Below are 14,125 nucleotides of genomic sequence, written 5' to 3'. Positions count from 1 at the left end.
AATTCACAATAAGAAAAATATGAGAAAGTACCGGTATTTCCCAGGCTTTCTGTTTTTTGGGAATGATGGCTACCACATGCAATTAAGTAAAAGCCCAGGAGAGACTTTGACACCCCAAGGAGAATTATAAGTAGCATCTCCTGTGTTATGAATTTAGGGAAGCCAGATCTCTCTGAGCTGAAAGGTAAGAGTGAAGAACTGGGTATACAAAAGAATAAAGTATGGCTATGGGGAAGTAGAGTATATATGTAGCAAGTGTGAGTAAGCCACGGTTTCGCAGATTCATCAGAAGGAAATCCAGGTTAATTCTGTGGTTCTGATCAAGAAAGAGCCAGCCCATGTTTGTTGCCCCTACAGTTTCCAATGATGGCCAACGCCGCAGCTCTCGTTGGGAACGCTGGAGTTTATCCCGTGCCAAGAGGGACAAAGTGGCCTCTCAGCCCAACCTCCCTGCCAGCCTGAGAGGGGAAGGTGTTGTTATTGTCAGTCAACCTTACATGCTCAGTGAATCGGGTATGTTTGTGTCATTTGCTGTCAGGGAGGGAGCGCTCCTGATCTGCTCACTTCTATTTTGTTGTATTCAGGGGTGGGCTTCAAAAATTTTAGCAAGGGGTTCTCTGCCCAGTTGCTGGGTGGGCATGGCCATGGTGGGTGTGGCCTAATTGGCCTCCTGCACCACAGCGGTGCGTGGGGAGGGGGGGGCTTTTTGCCCTTCCTGGACTCCAGAGGCTTTCTTTGAGCCTCTGGGAGGGAAAAAATGGCCTCCCCAGGCTTCGGAGGCCCTTTGGAGGCCAGAAAAGGGCCCTTCCTGAACTTCCGGTAGGCCTGTTTTTCGTCCTCCCTGAGCCTCCGAGCACCCTGCACTTACCTGCATCCAAAATGGGCCGCGTGGGGACTCCTGGGAGGGGCGGGGCAGGATGGGTGGATCCAGCCAGGACTGGGATTTGGGGGTTCTCTGAACTGCAGATAATCTTAGCTAGAGGTTCTTCCGAACCCCTCTAAACCCCCAGCAGCCCACCCCTGGCTGTATTAGAAAGTTTTCACAGTTGCAGGAAGCATCACAATACTGAAGGCTCCAGCTTGAGGTATTTTTTTTCCCCCATTTCTTTCATCACCTGAAGTTGTACAGCAGGGGTGTTTTTTTTGGTTTGTTTGCTTGCAACTGGGACCTGTACTTCATTACATTATTATAACATTATTTTTCACCAGGGGAGGGACATTAAGATGTCATGTAAGGGGATGGAGCCGTTTTTGTTTTTCTTTTCTTCCTCCCAACTTTAAGGATATATTTTTTTTATTGTTTCTGTTCTGTTTTGTCTTTTTCTAGCTATTTTAGGTGCATTAAGTTCTTTCCAACAGAGTTCGCCTCTTCAGTTTTTCCCATCAGAAATTGGCAGGAAGCTGCATTGCAATTTTGTATGATTTGCCACTTACGTTTTATGGCTGCACTTCAGGAAGGGGGTCAAGAAAGAGGTTGAGGATTGTAAAATTACCTGCCTTCACTAGAGGGAATTATTCCTATCCCAGTAATAAGAACTAGATTCCTGCCAAGTCCTTTAGTACCAACCAGGTGGTATTTCACAGCCTTTTCCAATGAATACCTTTTATCTGTTTTCCTACCAGATTTCCCTCCTGTTTTCCACATAAAATTAAAGGACCAGGTATTGTTGGAGGGAGAGGCGGTGCAACTTTGCTGCCTCCCTGCCGCCAGCCCTGTCCCTTGCATTCTGTGGATGAAAGGTAAGTTCTGCACCACAAAGAGAGACACGCATCCTGCATGTGGGCTGTGTTAGGCCAAGGAGCAGTGGTGGGTTGCTCCTGGTTCGGTCCGGTTCTTGCGAACTGGTAGTAACGGTGGCGGGAGGCTCCGCCCACCCACCCGGACGTCATCATGAATGATCTGTGCATGCGCAGAAGTGCGCGCGCTCCTGTTGCGAGCAGGTAGCGGAGGTAAGTAGAACCCACCCCTGCCAAGGAGCTCCCCAGATCCCAAGTCAAGAAAGGGGGAAGCTGATTCATTCTGAGTTGCCTTACAAGGACTATCTCCAGTCTAGTGTTCTCCAAATGTGTGGGAGTACAAAACTCCCATCATCCTCTGCAAACTCAGCCATAGGTTGTGGTGGCTGCAAGCGATAGCAATGCTGGCCGAGCTTAGTAAATATTCAGCCTTGGAATTTCATCACTGAATTAAAATTTAACAGAAAGGGAACACAACTGTAGGGAGTGGGGGAAGCAATTAGAATGTTATGGCACAAGTCTTAAATCCTTGGCCTGAACTGCCATCCCAATGACTGCAAAGAGTTGGAATCCAGAATTAAATTGCATCAAGAACAACAAGCCCTTTCTGTTAAATCCAACTTTCTGGGTGTGTTTACATGAGACGACTAACTCAGTCTCCGTGACCCCTGGTTTTCTCTGTGATGTAGCACACAGCCAGTGGAATGTAAATAGCCTTTGTTATATGGACAACAGTCATCTTCGCCAATGTCCTTCTCTCTTTTATGGTATTTATAATGTCCCTCCCTGTAATTTTGTGTCCCTGTAATAATGTCCCTGTAATTTTATACCCCTCTGTGTGGGTGCATGCACCTATATGTGATTAAACATGTGTGCATATATGGGACTAAAAACAAAGAAAAGTAAAGTAATAGATTTTAAAAAGAAAAACCCCATTCTTATAAGGTTTCTAAATCTGTGGGATGGACAGGAGAATCAACTCAATTGACCACTCTTCTGAGTTCACATGATACAAAGTAGCTAATTTAATACCAATAATGCGGGATTGCTTTAGGTTATTTGAGGACTGATCCTGATCTAGAAATGACCATGTTAAGCATGTCCTGTAAAGCTACTTCTGTAGTCACTCAGTGTTAGACCAAATCAGGGGTGAAATCCAAATTTGTTCCCTACCGGTTCTGTGGGCGTGGCTTGGTGGGCATGGCAGGGGAAGGATATTGCAAAATCTCCATTCCCATCCCACTCCAGGGGAAGGATACTCAAAATCCCCAATCCCTCCCCACTTCTGGGGGAAGGATATTGCAAAATCTCCATTCCCACCACATTCCAGGGGAAGGATACTGCAAAATCCCCAATCCCTCCCCACTTCTGGGGGAAGGATATTGCAAAATCTCCATTCCCACCTCATTCTGGGGCCAGCCAGAGGTGGTATTTGCCAGTTCTCCGAACTACTCAAAATTTCCGTTACCGGTTCTCCAGAACCTGTTAGAACCTGCTGGATTTCACCCCTGGACCAAATCCACCTGGGAAAGTTCAAAGGCATGGGGACGGATGTGTTTTAACTTTGTATCAATCTTATATGTTTGGATACATTGCTATCAGATCTGGGAAACAATAGCAATGGAGCATAAATATGAAAATCTGATGAAGAGCAGACTGAATCATCAAAGTCCCTAGTTTGGTTGAATGGACTATTTTCTGTCTTCCACAGATAAACGTGCCTTGGTTTCAGAGGGAGTTCTTAATATTGTGGCATGTAAGGATGGCCGTCAGCTACTTACCATTTCCAAAGTCTCCAAGAAAGACGCAGGCCTGTATGAATGTAATGCTACCAATGCCTTGGGCACTGCAACTAGTTCCTGCACCATTGCTGTGGCACGTAAGAATAAACAAAGGTTTTCTTTAAAAATTCCCCCCCACCCACCCAAATCAATATTTATATCTCTGCCGTATATACAGTTGCTGTTTCATGTCGCTCAGTTCATTCTCCTTTTTAAAACCCATTTGGAACAGGTCTTCCTGGGAGACCAGGCACTCCAGAAATCCCTCAAAAGTACAGGAACACAGTCCTGGTGCTGTGGAGGCCAGCAGACACTCAGGCGCCCTGCACATACACACTGGAACGCAAGATAGATGGTACGCACCTATTGGATGTCGCTGCAGAGATTCTCAAGAACAGCTGTTCTCGTCAACAAATACCTGAAGCATTCTTGCATATATATATATATTTTTTGAAGAATTCTGTCTCTTTCTAACAAGTCTGTTACTAATTGCTTGCCCCCCTCCTATCTGCTCTGATTTTTCTCTTCTTTTCCAAACTACTGGTAATACAACACAGAGAAGAGAGGATGGGTTTCCTGATCTCCCTTCTCTAGCTCTTTGCATTCAGTAAAACTCATTTGTTGTGCAACTCTTCCGTGGCTGATATTCACACCATTTTGGGGAAGGGGTGTGGGGAAGCCACAGTGAAAAGAGCAGTGGCGCAGAGCCATCATATATAGGAAGGGGTGGTTTTTTTGCATTTGGGGGATATGGTTCTTTGCAGTTTAAATCAAAGTATTAGTTAACTGCCTGTTACATTGCAGCTTAGGTGTTTCCTGCTTCGGAATGGGAAAAAAACATGTTGTCAATTTTTAGCAACCGTGTTTCTGAAATTTGGTGACAGAAAGAACTCTGGGGTTGTGGGTTATGAGCCACGGTGGTACAGTGGTTAGAGTGCAGTACTGCAGGCTACTTCTGCTGACTGCTGTCTGACTGCAGTTTGGCAGTTCAAATCCCACCAGGCTCAAGGTTGACTCAGCTTTCCCTCTTTCCTAGGTGGGTAAAATGTGGGCCCAAATTGTTGGGGGCAATATGCTGACTCTGTAAACTGCTTAGAGAGGGCTGTGAAGTGGTATATATGTCTAAGTGATATTGCCATTGCTATCTCTGATTCAATGGACTAAGTCCAAGTATGAAGACCAGATTCTGACCAGTGACCAAAAACAAAATCCATCTAAATGAAATGCTGGAGGTTTCTGAGACTAGAAACATTTTCTTGTTTGGCACAGCCTTTGCACTTTCATTTGACCACCGATCTATGTACCAGGCTCATATTCACATCCGATTTGCAAAGGAAATTATATGTGATTGAAAATGATTGAGGTCCTTAAGGTGGCATGAAACATGACAGTCAAGACCATTCATAGCATCTACTTTTTTAAAATATATATATATATAAAACTCCTTTTTCTCTCTCCTTCAGGAGAACATGATTGGAAAACAATTAGCGCAGGCATTGCTGACTGCTACTTCAATGCAACAGATCTTCCTGTTGGAAACACCATCAAGTTCCGTGTTGCCTGTGCCAACAAGGCTGGACAAGGCCCATACAGCAACCCTTCAGGGAAAGTATTCATTGAGAGTGCAGGTGAGAAGGACAAAAGGCTCATGTTAAATGATGTTAGGTTACATTATTTCTTCGGTGAAATAAAATGCCCAGAACCATTTACAAGTATACATAATAAAAAAGTCCTTATCCTCCAATTTACAGTCAAAAAGATAACATTTAACAAAAAGGACTGAGAGGGAGGGGGGGAAAAACATGATGAGTCAGTTATCTGGATGGATGGGAATTTTCCTGTTCTGTATTTGATGGTACTCACATTAAAAATAAGATTTGCACTGCTTCTATCTTTCTGAAGTGGCAATTTCTCTTCTGTTGTTAACATACCTTTTTATTTATTTGACTTATTTATTAAATTTGCTTGCTGCCTATCTTGCTGCAGGGTGGCAATACCTTTGCTTTCTATTCATGTCTTTAAACTTAATCCTCTCTCCCTCCCACAACGCCCCTTCATGGTGATACAGTTCTTGAGACGTCCTTCTGTGGGTAATTCAGAAAGCAGGAGGCAAAAGAGATACCAGTAGAGGTTGTTTGGTGGTATCTCATCAAGCTTTTTTCTTATAACAGCCAACCCCTTGTTCTATCTTGTATGGCTAGTGCTTGTCATATAATTCCACATTCTGGATTATGCCTTCAACTGATTACAAGTCTGTCCCAGGGTAGCAAAATGCATCTGTCTTTAATACAGAGAGCATTCCTTCCTTCCTTCACTGTTGGCATTCCTATTTTGGAGAGGAACTCGGCATTCTCACACTGACTTTTGGAAGCAAAGTGATCTTAGAATCTTTCACATTTGGTTTTTTTTTCCCCTTCCCATTCAGAACCCACAGCTACCCATTCAGGTCTTCCTGCCAAGAAGACTAGAAGAGCTTCAACCAGATCTACTCAGACACTTCCTGATCAGACTTCCCAGCCAATGATGAAAAGCACAGGTCCTCTGTCGACCCCCGAGCCAGTTTTAGGACAGGTTCCTCCTGGGCCACAAGTGATTCAAGCCACTGAGGAGACATCTATGGATTCCGAGAAAGAAAAGCTCCCAATTACAGCCCTCCTTCCATCTTCCCAGGATTCCTCCTCTTTGGAAGGTCCATCTATGACAAAGGCTCCTTTCCCAGAATCAACATCAAAGCCTTCCAGGACAGCATCTTCCCTCACCACCCATAATGTCTCAACTACCACCAAAGTTTTGCTTGCCCCAACATCATCCCCTAGTTCTTCTGTCTCCAAGTGCTCCCCAGTTCAGCCTGCACTTCCAACTTCCACAGTGGACTCACCAGGGACCATCTCTCCTAAAACCGTGCCATATGTTGTCACCTCTTTTGTCTCCATCCCACCAAGACCACCTATCACAACAGATGATGCCCCTAGCCTCTCAGTCACCCCCACCACAGAAGAAATGCCTTCACACACACGTTTTCTAAGGCGGAACATTTCCTCCAGTAAGGATACTAGTAGTGGAGCCCAGGGCAGTCTTACTTCAAAAGATGAATCCGCATTGCGCCAAGGAGTTCCTCAAAAACCATACACCTTCTTGGATGAGAAAGCGAGGTAAGCTATTCACACCAATAACAAAGCTGCCTTATACTGAATCATACCTTGGGCCATTTAGCCCAGTGTTTCACGTGCAAGTGAGTTGTCCAATAGGCTCATAAGTTGACATTTTTCCTTTCCCTTGGAGCTTTTTGACCAGAGATCCCAGAGACTGAGATTCAGAGGTGGGTTTCAGCAGGTTCTGACCGGTTCTGAAGAACCGGTAGTGGAAATTTTCAGTAGTTCGGAGAACCTGTAAATACCACCTCTGACTGGCCCTGCCCCCATTTATTCTCTGCCTCCCGAGTCCCAGCTGGAGGAAATGGGGATTTTGTAGTAACCTTCCCCTGCCACGCCCACCAAGCCATGCTCACCAAGCCATACCACGCCCATCAAGCCACATCCACAGAACCGGTAGTAAAAATTTGTGAAACCTACCACTGCTGAGATTGAAATCTTTCATGGAGTTATTTCTGCAATATGATGTTTTAGATGGTATGCAGCTTCAAACCACAGTAAATTATAACAGAGGGTTTTGTACCATGGCAAAGTGGGGCTGATTGAGCTGAATAGATCTTGTAGCTCTCAAATCATTGCAGTCCTGTGAACTGAACTCCAAAGAAGTTTCCCCTCTGTTGTTTGTTTCATGGATTAGTCAAGGGATAATTTGGTTCATCACATCCCTTAGTAAATGCAGGAATCCAGATTAAAATATCTGTCTTGATTTGTTCAGCTTCTTCTTGAACAAATCTAGCAAAGGGGAAATCAATCCCTCGATGGGTAAATGGGTTCACTGATGAATTGCTTTACCCATTTTTCTTAATATTCAGTGGGAATTTGCTATTTCATAATTTACCATAATTTCGTACCCTGCACTTTAGGAAGGAAAAACATCTTTCTGCCATCTTTTAAGGTACTTGAAGAGGGATTCTCATACTTTTTAAGAACAAATATACCCAGTTGCCGCATTAGGAATATTTATAAGACTACAACCCCCCCAGCTGTCAGGGAATTTGTGAGTAACCATGTGAAATCTGTTGCTAATCTCTCAAGATCTGTAGGGATTATTGACCTATAGTTCTGTATTACAAACATCAGTTTGCAAGGAGTTCACATCAGGGGTGGGTTCTAAAATTTTTTACTACCGGTTCTGTGGGCGTGGCTTATTTTGTGGGTGTGGCTTGATGGTCATGTGAAAATTATTTAGGATTTAGCAGAGGTACTGGTCTACCAGGCTTTTAACTGCTTGCAGAGCTGTACTGATCTACCCATTTATTTTTTGCAGGCACTGGTCTACCCATTTATTTTTGCAGGCACTGATCTACTCATGTATTTTTGCAGGCACTGATCTACTCATTTGTTTTCTTTTAACACTGATCAGCTGTAGGGCAGCCCTTTGAAGCCCCGCAGCAAGAGTTTAAACAGTTTTTTTTCCCTCTAGCCATTAGCTGGGACTCAGGATGTAGCAATAGATTGGGGATAGGGCCAAATAAAAGGTAAGAATAATGCGGGGTGGGGGAGGGAGCGGGCGGGGGCAGAACCGGTTCGGTGACGTCATATCGTCACTGCTACTGGCTCGGGAGAACCAGGCTGAACCGGGAGGAACCGACCACTGGTTCATATGATAGGCTGCACATTGCACACCCTTTTCTTTAACTAAGCTTTTTCAACATTGTTCTTGAGTAGTAAAGCTCAAAACAACCTCAGATGTTTTTTGTAGGAGAGACAAATAAAAAAAAGTGATTTGCATTTCCTGTTTCTTGTTTTGTATTATCCTTTATAATGTCCATAATATTTATCTCCACCTCTTTAATGGGTTCTGTATGGGATTACACCAGTGGTGAAATCCAAATTTTTTTACTACTGGTTCTGTGGGCGTGACTTGGTGGGCGTAGCAGGGGAAGGATATTGCAAAATCTCCATTCCCACCCCACTCTGGGGCCAGCCAGAGGTGGTATTTGCTGGTTCTCTGAACTACTCAAAATTTCCACTACCGGTTCTCCAGAACCTGTCAGAACCTGCTGAATTTCACCCCTGGATTACACATGTTAGGATATCAAAAAGAAGTGTGATGAACAGAATGCATAATTCACCCTTCTGGTTTCTCTAGCAAGTTGTAATGCCAATTATAAGTAAAGCTAGTCAATATCGATTCACCAAGTTTTTACAAGGAATGGCCCTGGACTCCCGACCGATAGATTTTGCATGTGAAGGTAGCCCTAGCATCCAGCCATGCACTAAATGTATATTACATATTTCTGTATAGAGGCCGTTTTGGAGTGATCCGGGAATGTAAGGAGAATGCCACAGGCAAGCGTTTTATGGCCAAAATTGTACCCTATGAGGCAGAAGGCAAGCAAAATGTCCTGCAGGAGTATGAGATCCTTAAGGGCCTTCACCATGAACGCATCATGACTCTCCACGAAGCTTACATTACTCCTCGCTATCTGGTGCTGATAGCAGAATATTGCACCGGGAAAGAGATCCTCTTCCACCTTGTTGACAGGTTTGTTGGGGGCAAAAGCTGAGAAAGAGACTTCGGATTGTTTGTGTCCAAGACAGGCAAACAGGAACCTGCAGGATTTGGACAGCAAGTAGAGAATTCCATAAGGAAATATTACCAGTCCAAGATTAAAGAGTTTTGAAAGAATATGATCACAACATGTTGGCTGTTAGCCTGAACCGGATTTAATTAGCAGGGAAATTGATAATGGAGATCATCATTTATTCAAGGCAGGGCAATTAAATAAGATGCTTATACCTCTCAGCCGCTGAATTGCAAGGAACGTTTCTGCTTGATCCAAGCACGTAAAACATAAACTGGTTAAACTGATATTCAAGCAGAAATACTAGCAAGGTCATAATTTGAAAAATGTAAATCTCACCTCCTCAAGGCAGGAAGGAGCATTACGTTTATTTTAAAATAGTTATATAATATGATGACGACCAACTATACTGTAATACGATGACCATGATTGAACAACATCATGGCAATGTTGTTGCCACAGATTGGGAATACTCTCAATATACTTCTTTTTTTTTTAATTTGATTTATATGCCGCCATTCTCCGGAGACTCAGGGTGGCTTACAACTAGAAGGGGTGGATGAAGGCTGGCAAAAAAAAAAATCTCCAATGTGCTGATTTAAGGTCTAATTGTTTTCAAATAGGCAGTATGGTATAATTATACTAGGACGTACATCTGGGATTGATTTTTGAATTCCCAACCATCCCGTTAATTTCATTTCTATGCCTGCAGGTTCCGATATTCAGAGGATGATGTGGTGGGGTATATAACACAGATCCTTCAAGGTCTAGAATATCTTCATGGACGACATATCATTCACCTTGACCTGAAGCCTGAGAACATCATTGTTTCCACCACAAACTTAGTAAAAATTATTGACTTTGGTAGTGCCCAGATGTACAATCCAATGGTTTTGCGACAGCTAGGGCGCCGTGTTGGCACTCTAGAATATATGGGTGAGTCTGTATTATATATGTATGTATGTATATATATATGTGTGTGTGTATGCAAAAAATTAAAATTTCCCGCGTTAACATGACGCGGGAAAACACCCGAAATTTTAATTTTTTGCATATACACACCCGCGAAAACTTAAGAAGACAGATATGTGTGTAGATATATATATATATATATATATATATATATATATATATATATATATATATATATATATATATATATATATATATATATATGAGATATATATATATATATATATCAGTGGTGAAATCTAAAATTTGTTACTACCGGTTCTGTGGGCGTGGCTTGGTGGTGGTGGGGTAATGTGACTGGGTGGGCATGGCCAATTTTTTTTTTTTTACTTTTAAAAGTAAAGGCGAAGAGGTTGTAAAAAAATGCTTTCAAAAGGCTCTGACGATCCCAGCTGAGTTGCCTGATCGGCAGAGGCTTTTTTAAAAAACCTCTGCTGATCAGGCAACTCAGCTGGGATCGTCAGAAGCATTTAAAAGAAAGAAAGGGTTTTTTTCTTTTAAAAGCCTTTGACGATCCCAGCTGAGCCGCACGCTCATCAGAGGCTTTTTTTTTTTTACTTTTAAAAGCATTTTTTGGCCGAAGAGATTTGTGGAAAAGGCATGATGTGAACTAAGCCTTGGAGATACCTAGGTTGATCTAGAAATGTAGGTACCGTAATGGAATGGAGTTGCAAACAATCAGATTGCTAAGGAGACTGAAAGCAGAGCAGGAAGGAAAGAACTACAAAAGTTAGCTGCAGAGCCTTTGGTGAGACCCTAATTCTAAGTTGGTCCCATCCTGCCCAGAGCGGAGGTAAAAATGCTATTCTTCTGCATGGTTGACATTGAGAAATGGAGGAATGACTTTGCTGGTGCTGCCAACCAAACACCCTCCTGCTAAGGTTTTAGATATCTTCCCGTAGGTAAAAACCTCAAGGCATGGAAAACCCCCCACAATTCATACATGCAACATTCCTGTTTGAATTATTTATTTATTTATTTAATGTATATGCTGCTCAACTCACTGTCACGTGACTCTGGGTGGCTTGCAACATATGACATTGAATAACCAAGAGCCAGTACGGTGTAATGGTTAAGTGCTGGACTAGGAGTAGGGAGATCCAGGTTCAAGTCCACTTTTAGCCATAGAGGCTCACTGGATGACTTTGGGCAGTTGCTCTCTCTCTCTCTCTCTCACCCCAACTACTACAAAGGTTTGCTCCTTGTAAAAAAAATCGGGAGGCGGGAATGCTACACACACCAGCTGGAGCTCCTATACCAGTGATGGCTAATCTTTTTGCCATCGCGTGCCAAAAGCGGGGGGAGTGGGGGGGTCACGCATGCGCGTGCCCACACCCATAAATATATGCACCCTATGCATGTACGCACAACCCCCCCGTGCTCACCTCGCTTTTGGTACGTGATGGCCCGGTGGGCCCGGTAGGCCCATTTTTTTGGTCTCCCCAGGCTCCAGAGCATCTCTAGGAGCCTGGGGAGGGCAAAAACGGCCTTCCCCATCCCCCCGGAGGCATTCTGGAGGGCAGAAACAGCCCGTTTGCTGACTTCCGGGCAGCAAAGTTGGCAAACGGGCCATTTCCGCCCTCTGGAGGGCCTCCAGGGTGGTGGGGAAGGCTGTTTTCACCCTCCCCAGGCTCCTAGAGAAGCTCTGGAGCCTGGGGAGACCAAAAAAAGGGCCTTCCCCACCATCCCAAGGCCCTCTGGAGGCAGGAAACAGCCTGTTTCCCTACTTCTGGTGGGCCCAGAAGGCCCGAAAATCAGGTGGCCGGAGCTGAGCTCGTGTGCCCACCGATATGGCTCCACGTGCCACTTATGACATGTGTGCCATAGGTTCGCCATCATGGTCCTATACAAAAGGCAGGATATAAATCTAAAAAAATAAATAATCAGTGGAATGATTGCTCCTTTGAAGATTGACTGAATAACTGGGCAAACAGACTGTATCAGCCTTTGTGTGATCATATTTTACTAGGTTTATAGTCCGTATTTCTTTTTACTCTGTCTCTGATGGGTTTGACCAAATATGTTTGCTCTTCCTCTCTTTCATTCCATAATCATGGATTGGCTTTAAGATTTCTTATCCAGAAGATTAATATCTTCCCTCCTGTTGCATTAAGGCAACATGGCAATAGTAAGCTTTCTTGTCTGGCACATTTTTAGTCCGTCTCTCTCTTCGTATTCGTAGCTCCAGCTGCAAAGCTGTTTATTACACACAGCTTTGTTTGCCACTTGAGGTGTACTAGGGAAGCACTGAGATGTGACCCAATTAAGCTGATGGGTTTATTCGGTATATTAAATGAAAGACCTTCTGGGCACAATATGGAATTTGGCACCGCATGTCATCTACAAAGAAGAAAGAAGTGGTTCTTTCTTTTTCTGTGCAGCTCCAGAAATGGTGAAGGGGGATCCTACTGGCTCAGCAGCTGACATTTGGGGCATCGGAGTCCTCACGTATATTATGTAAGTATGGCTGAGATGAGTGATGGCAGGGAATTGAGTGTGTCAAGTAGAATTAAAGATCTTTCTCTGATTAATTCCCTGCAATTGGTGCAGGGAATTATATATATCTCCAGTTGGTGCCTATAGTCCTGTTTCCTTGATATCCTGCTGACCTGGCCAATAACATGCTCTGTAAAATTTTAAAGGCACAACCTTCTTATGTAGAAACCTCAAATAACTATGCTCACAAAGCGGTACCTCACTGGGGAATGTTAGTTCCATAGACAAGCAGATCATTCATGTTGCCCATTCCTTCCATTCTCAATTGCTCCCATCAGGCTCAGTGGTCGCTCACCGTTCTTTGAAGCAGATACTTTGGAGATAGAGAGCAGGATCCTCGCAGGGCGTTATGATGCCTTCAAGCTCTACCCTAATGTCTCCCAGAGTGCTGCACTTTTCATCCGCAAGGTCCTCTCTGCTCATCCGTGGTGAGTGAAACGGTGGGGAGAGAAAGCGACAGAAACCGAGAGCAGCATAGATTTTGTCAGCATAGTTGAGCAGCATCTGAAGCGTATCTTGATTGCAAACTCCTTATAGCATCATCATAGTGTTAGGTGTGAAGATTATAAATGCACTCGAAGCTTTAGGATATTTATAGGGCTTTGCTTGAGGAAGCAAGAGGATTGCAAGAGGAAGCAAATGCTTGTTTGTTTGCTTGTTTGTTTGTTTGCATTCCTAAACCTATGGATGCCCATCTTGCTACTGAGCTTTAGGCAGCTAACAATGAATTAAGATCACAAAAACAGTAAAGAATCCAATGTATTTTTTTTAAAGAAAGAAACTATAGCAACAACTAATCTATCAGGTCCCAGAGGTCCAGCTAAATCCTTCCATCTTACAAATCAATAGCAAAAAGACAAGCAATAGGCAAACCAATCGACAGTGTTCCCAGTCCAAATGCTTAAGAGGAAACCTGATCTTCAGCACCTTATAAAAACCCAAAAGGGTCAGGGACATCCATGGCAAACATTGGAACAATCATCCGATGTGATCAATAGCATCATTCTAAATATCCTTTCCTGAAAATAAAATCCATCATATATACGTATCACCAGTACTTTTGTGGAATGGGGGTGATACGGTTTTTAGAGGAGCAAGATGCTGAAATTGCATTAGTTGTGCCTTATTTCTGTGATAAATTCTGGCTGTATCCTGTTTGGGTTCCATATCAGAATGCATAATTTATGCAGATCAGGTATCAAGTACAGGCTGAGATGTCTCCAGGTAAAAGACTGAGAAAAGTTCTGGTTTGAAACGCTGGAGAGCTCCAGCAACACCGTAAACACAGGTAGTCCTCAACTTACCACCGTAATTGAGCCCGACATTTCTGTTGCTAAGCAGAACATTTCTTAAGTGAATTTGACCCATTTTACAACTTTTCTTGCCACCGTTGTTAAGTGAAACATGAAAGTGGTTAAGTTAATCTTAACAGTTGTTTAGTGAATCTGATTTCCCCATT

At 43.5% G+C, this 14,125-nt stretch overlaps 1 protein-coding gene across 5 annotated transcripts in view; it reads left to right on the top strand.

Annotated features, from left to right (window-relative positions):
* The window catches only part of SPEG (striated muscle enriched protein kinase), a 130,888-nt gene that overhangs the window by 113,499 nt on the left and 3,264 nt on the right, over positions 1-14,125 (top strand). For all 5 annotated transcript variants that reach the window (XM_060687850.2, XM_060687851.2, XM_087881614.1 and 2 more), the window contains 10 exons: positions 358-513; positions 1,624-1,740; positions 3,449-3,616; positions 3,751-3,873; positions 4,982-5,146; positions 5,944-6,670; positions 8,919-9,158; positions 9,911-10,134; positions 12,552-12,627; positions 12,945-13,094. In XM_060687850.2, coding sequence (XP_060543833.2) covers positions 358-513; positions 1,624-1,740; positions 3,449-3,616; positions 3,751-3,873; positions 4,982-5,146; positions 5,944-6,670; positions 8,919-9,158; positions 9,911-10,134; positions 12,552-12,627; positions 12,945-13,094 — 2,146 coding nt within the window. The remainder of the gene's footprint in view (positions 1-357; positions 514-1,623; positions 1,741-3,448; positions 3,617-3,750; positions 3,874-4,981; positions 5,147-5,943; positions 6,671-8,918; positions 9,159-9,910; positions 10,135-12,551; positions 12,628-12,944; positions 13,095-14,125) is intronic.

Source organism: Pantherophis guttatus, chromosome 1, assembly GCF_059756535.1.
Source record: "Pantherophis guttatus breed Tessera chromosome 1, ASM5975653v1, whole genome shotgun sequence".
Lineage (NCBI taxonomy): Eukaryota > Metazoa > Chordata > Lepidosauria > Squamata > Colubridae > Pantherophis > Pantherophis guttatus.
The sequence above is the reverse complement of the archived record's forward strand: the minus strand, read 5'-3'. Positions and strand labels throughout refer to the sequence as shown.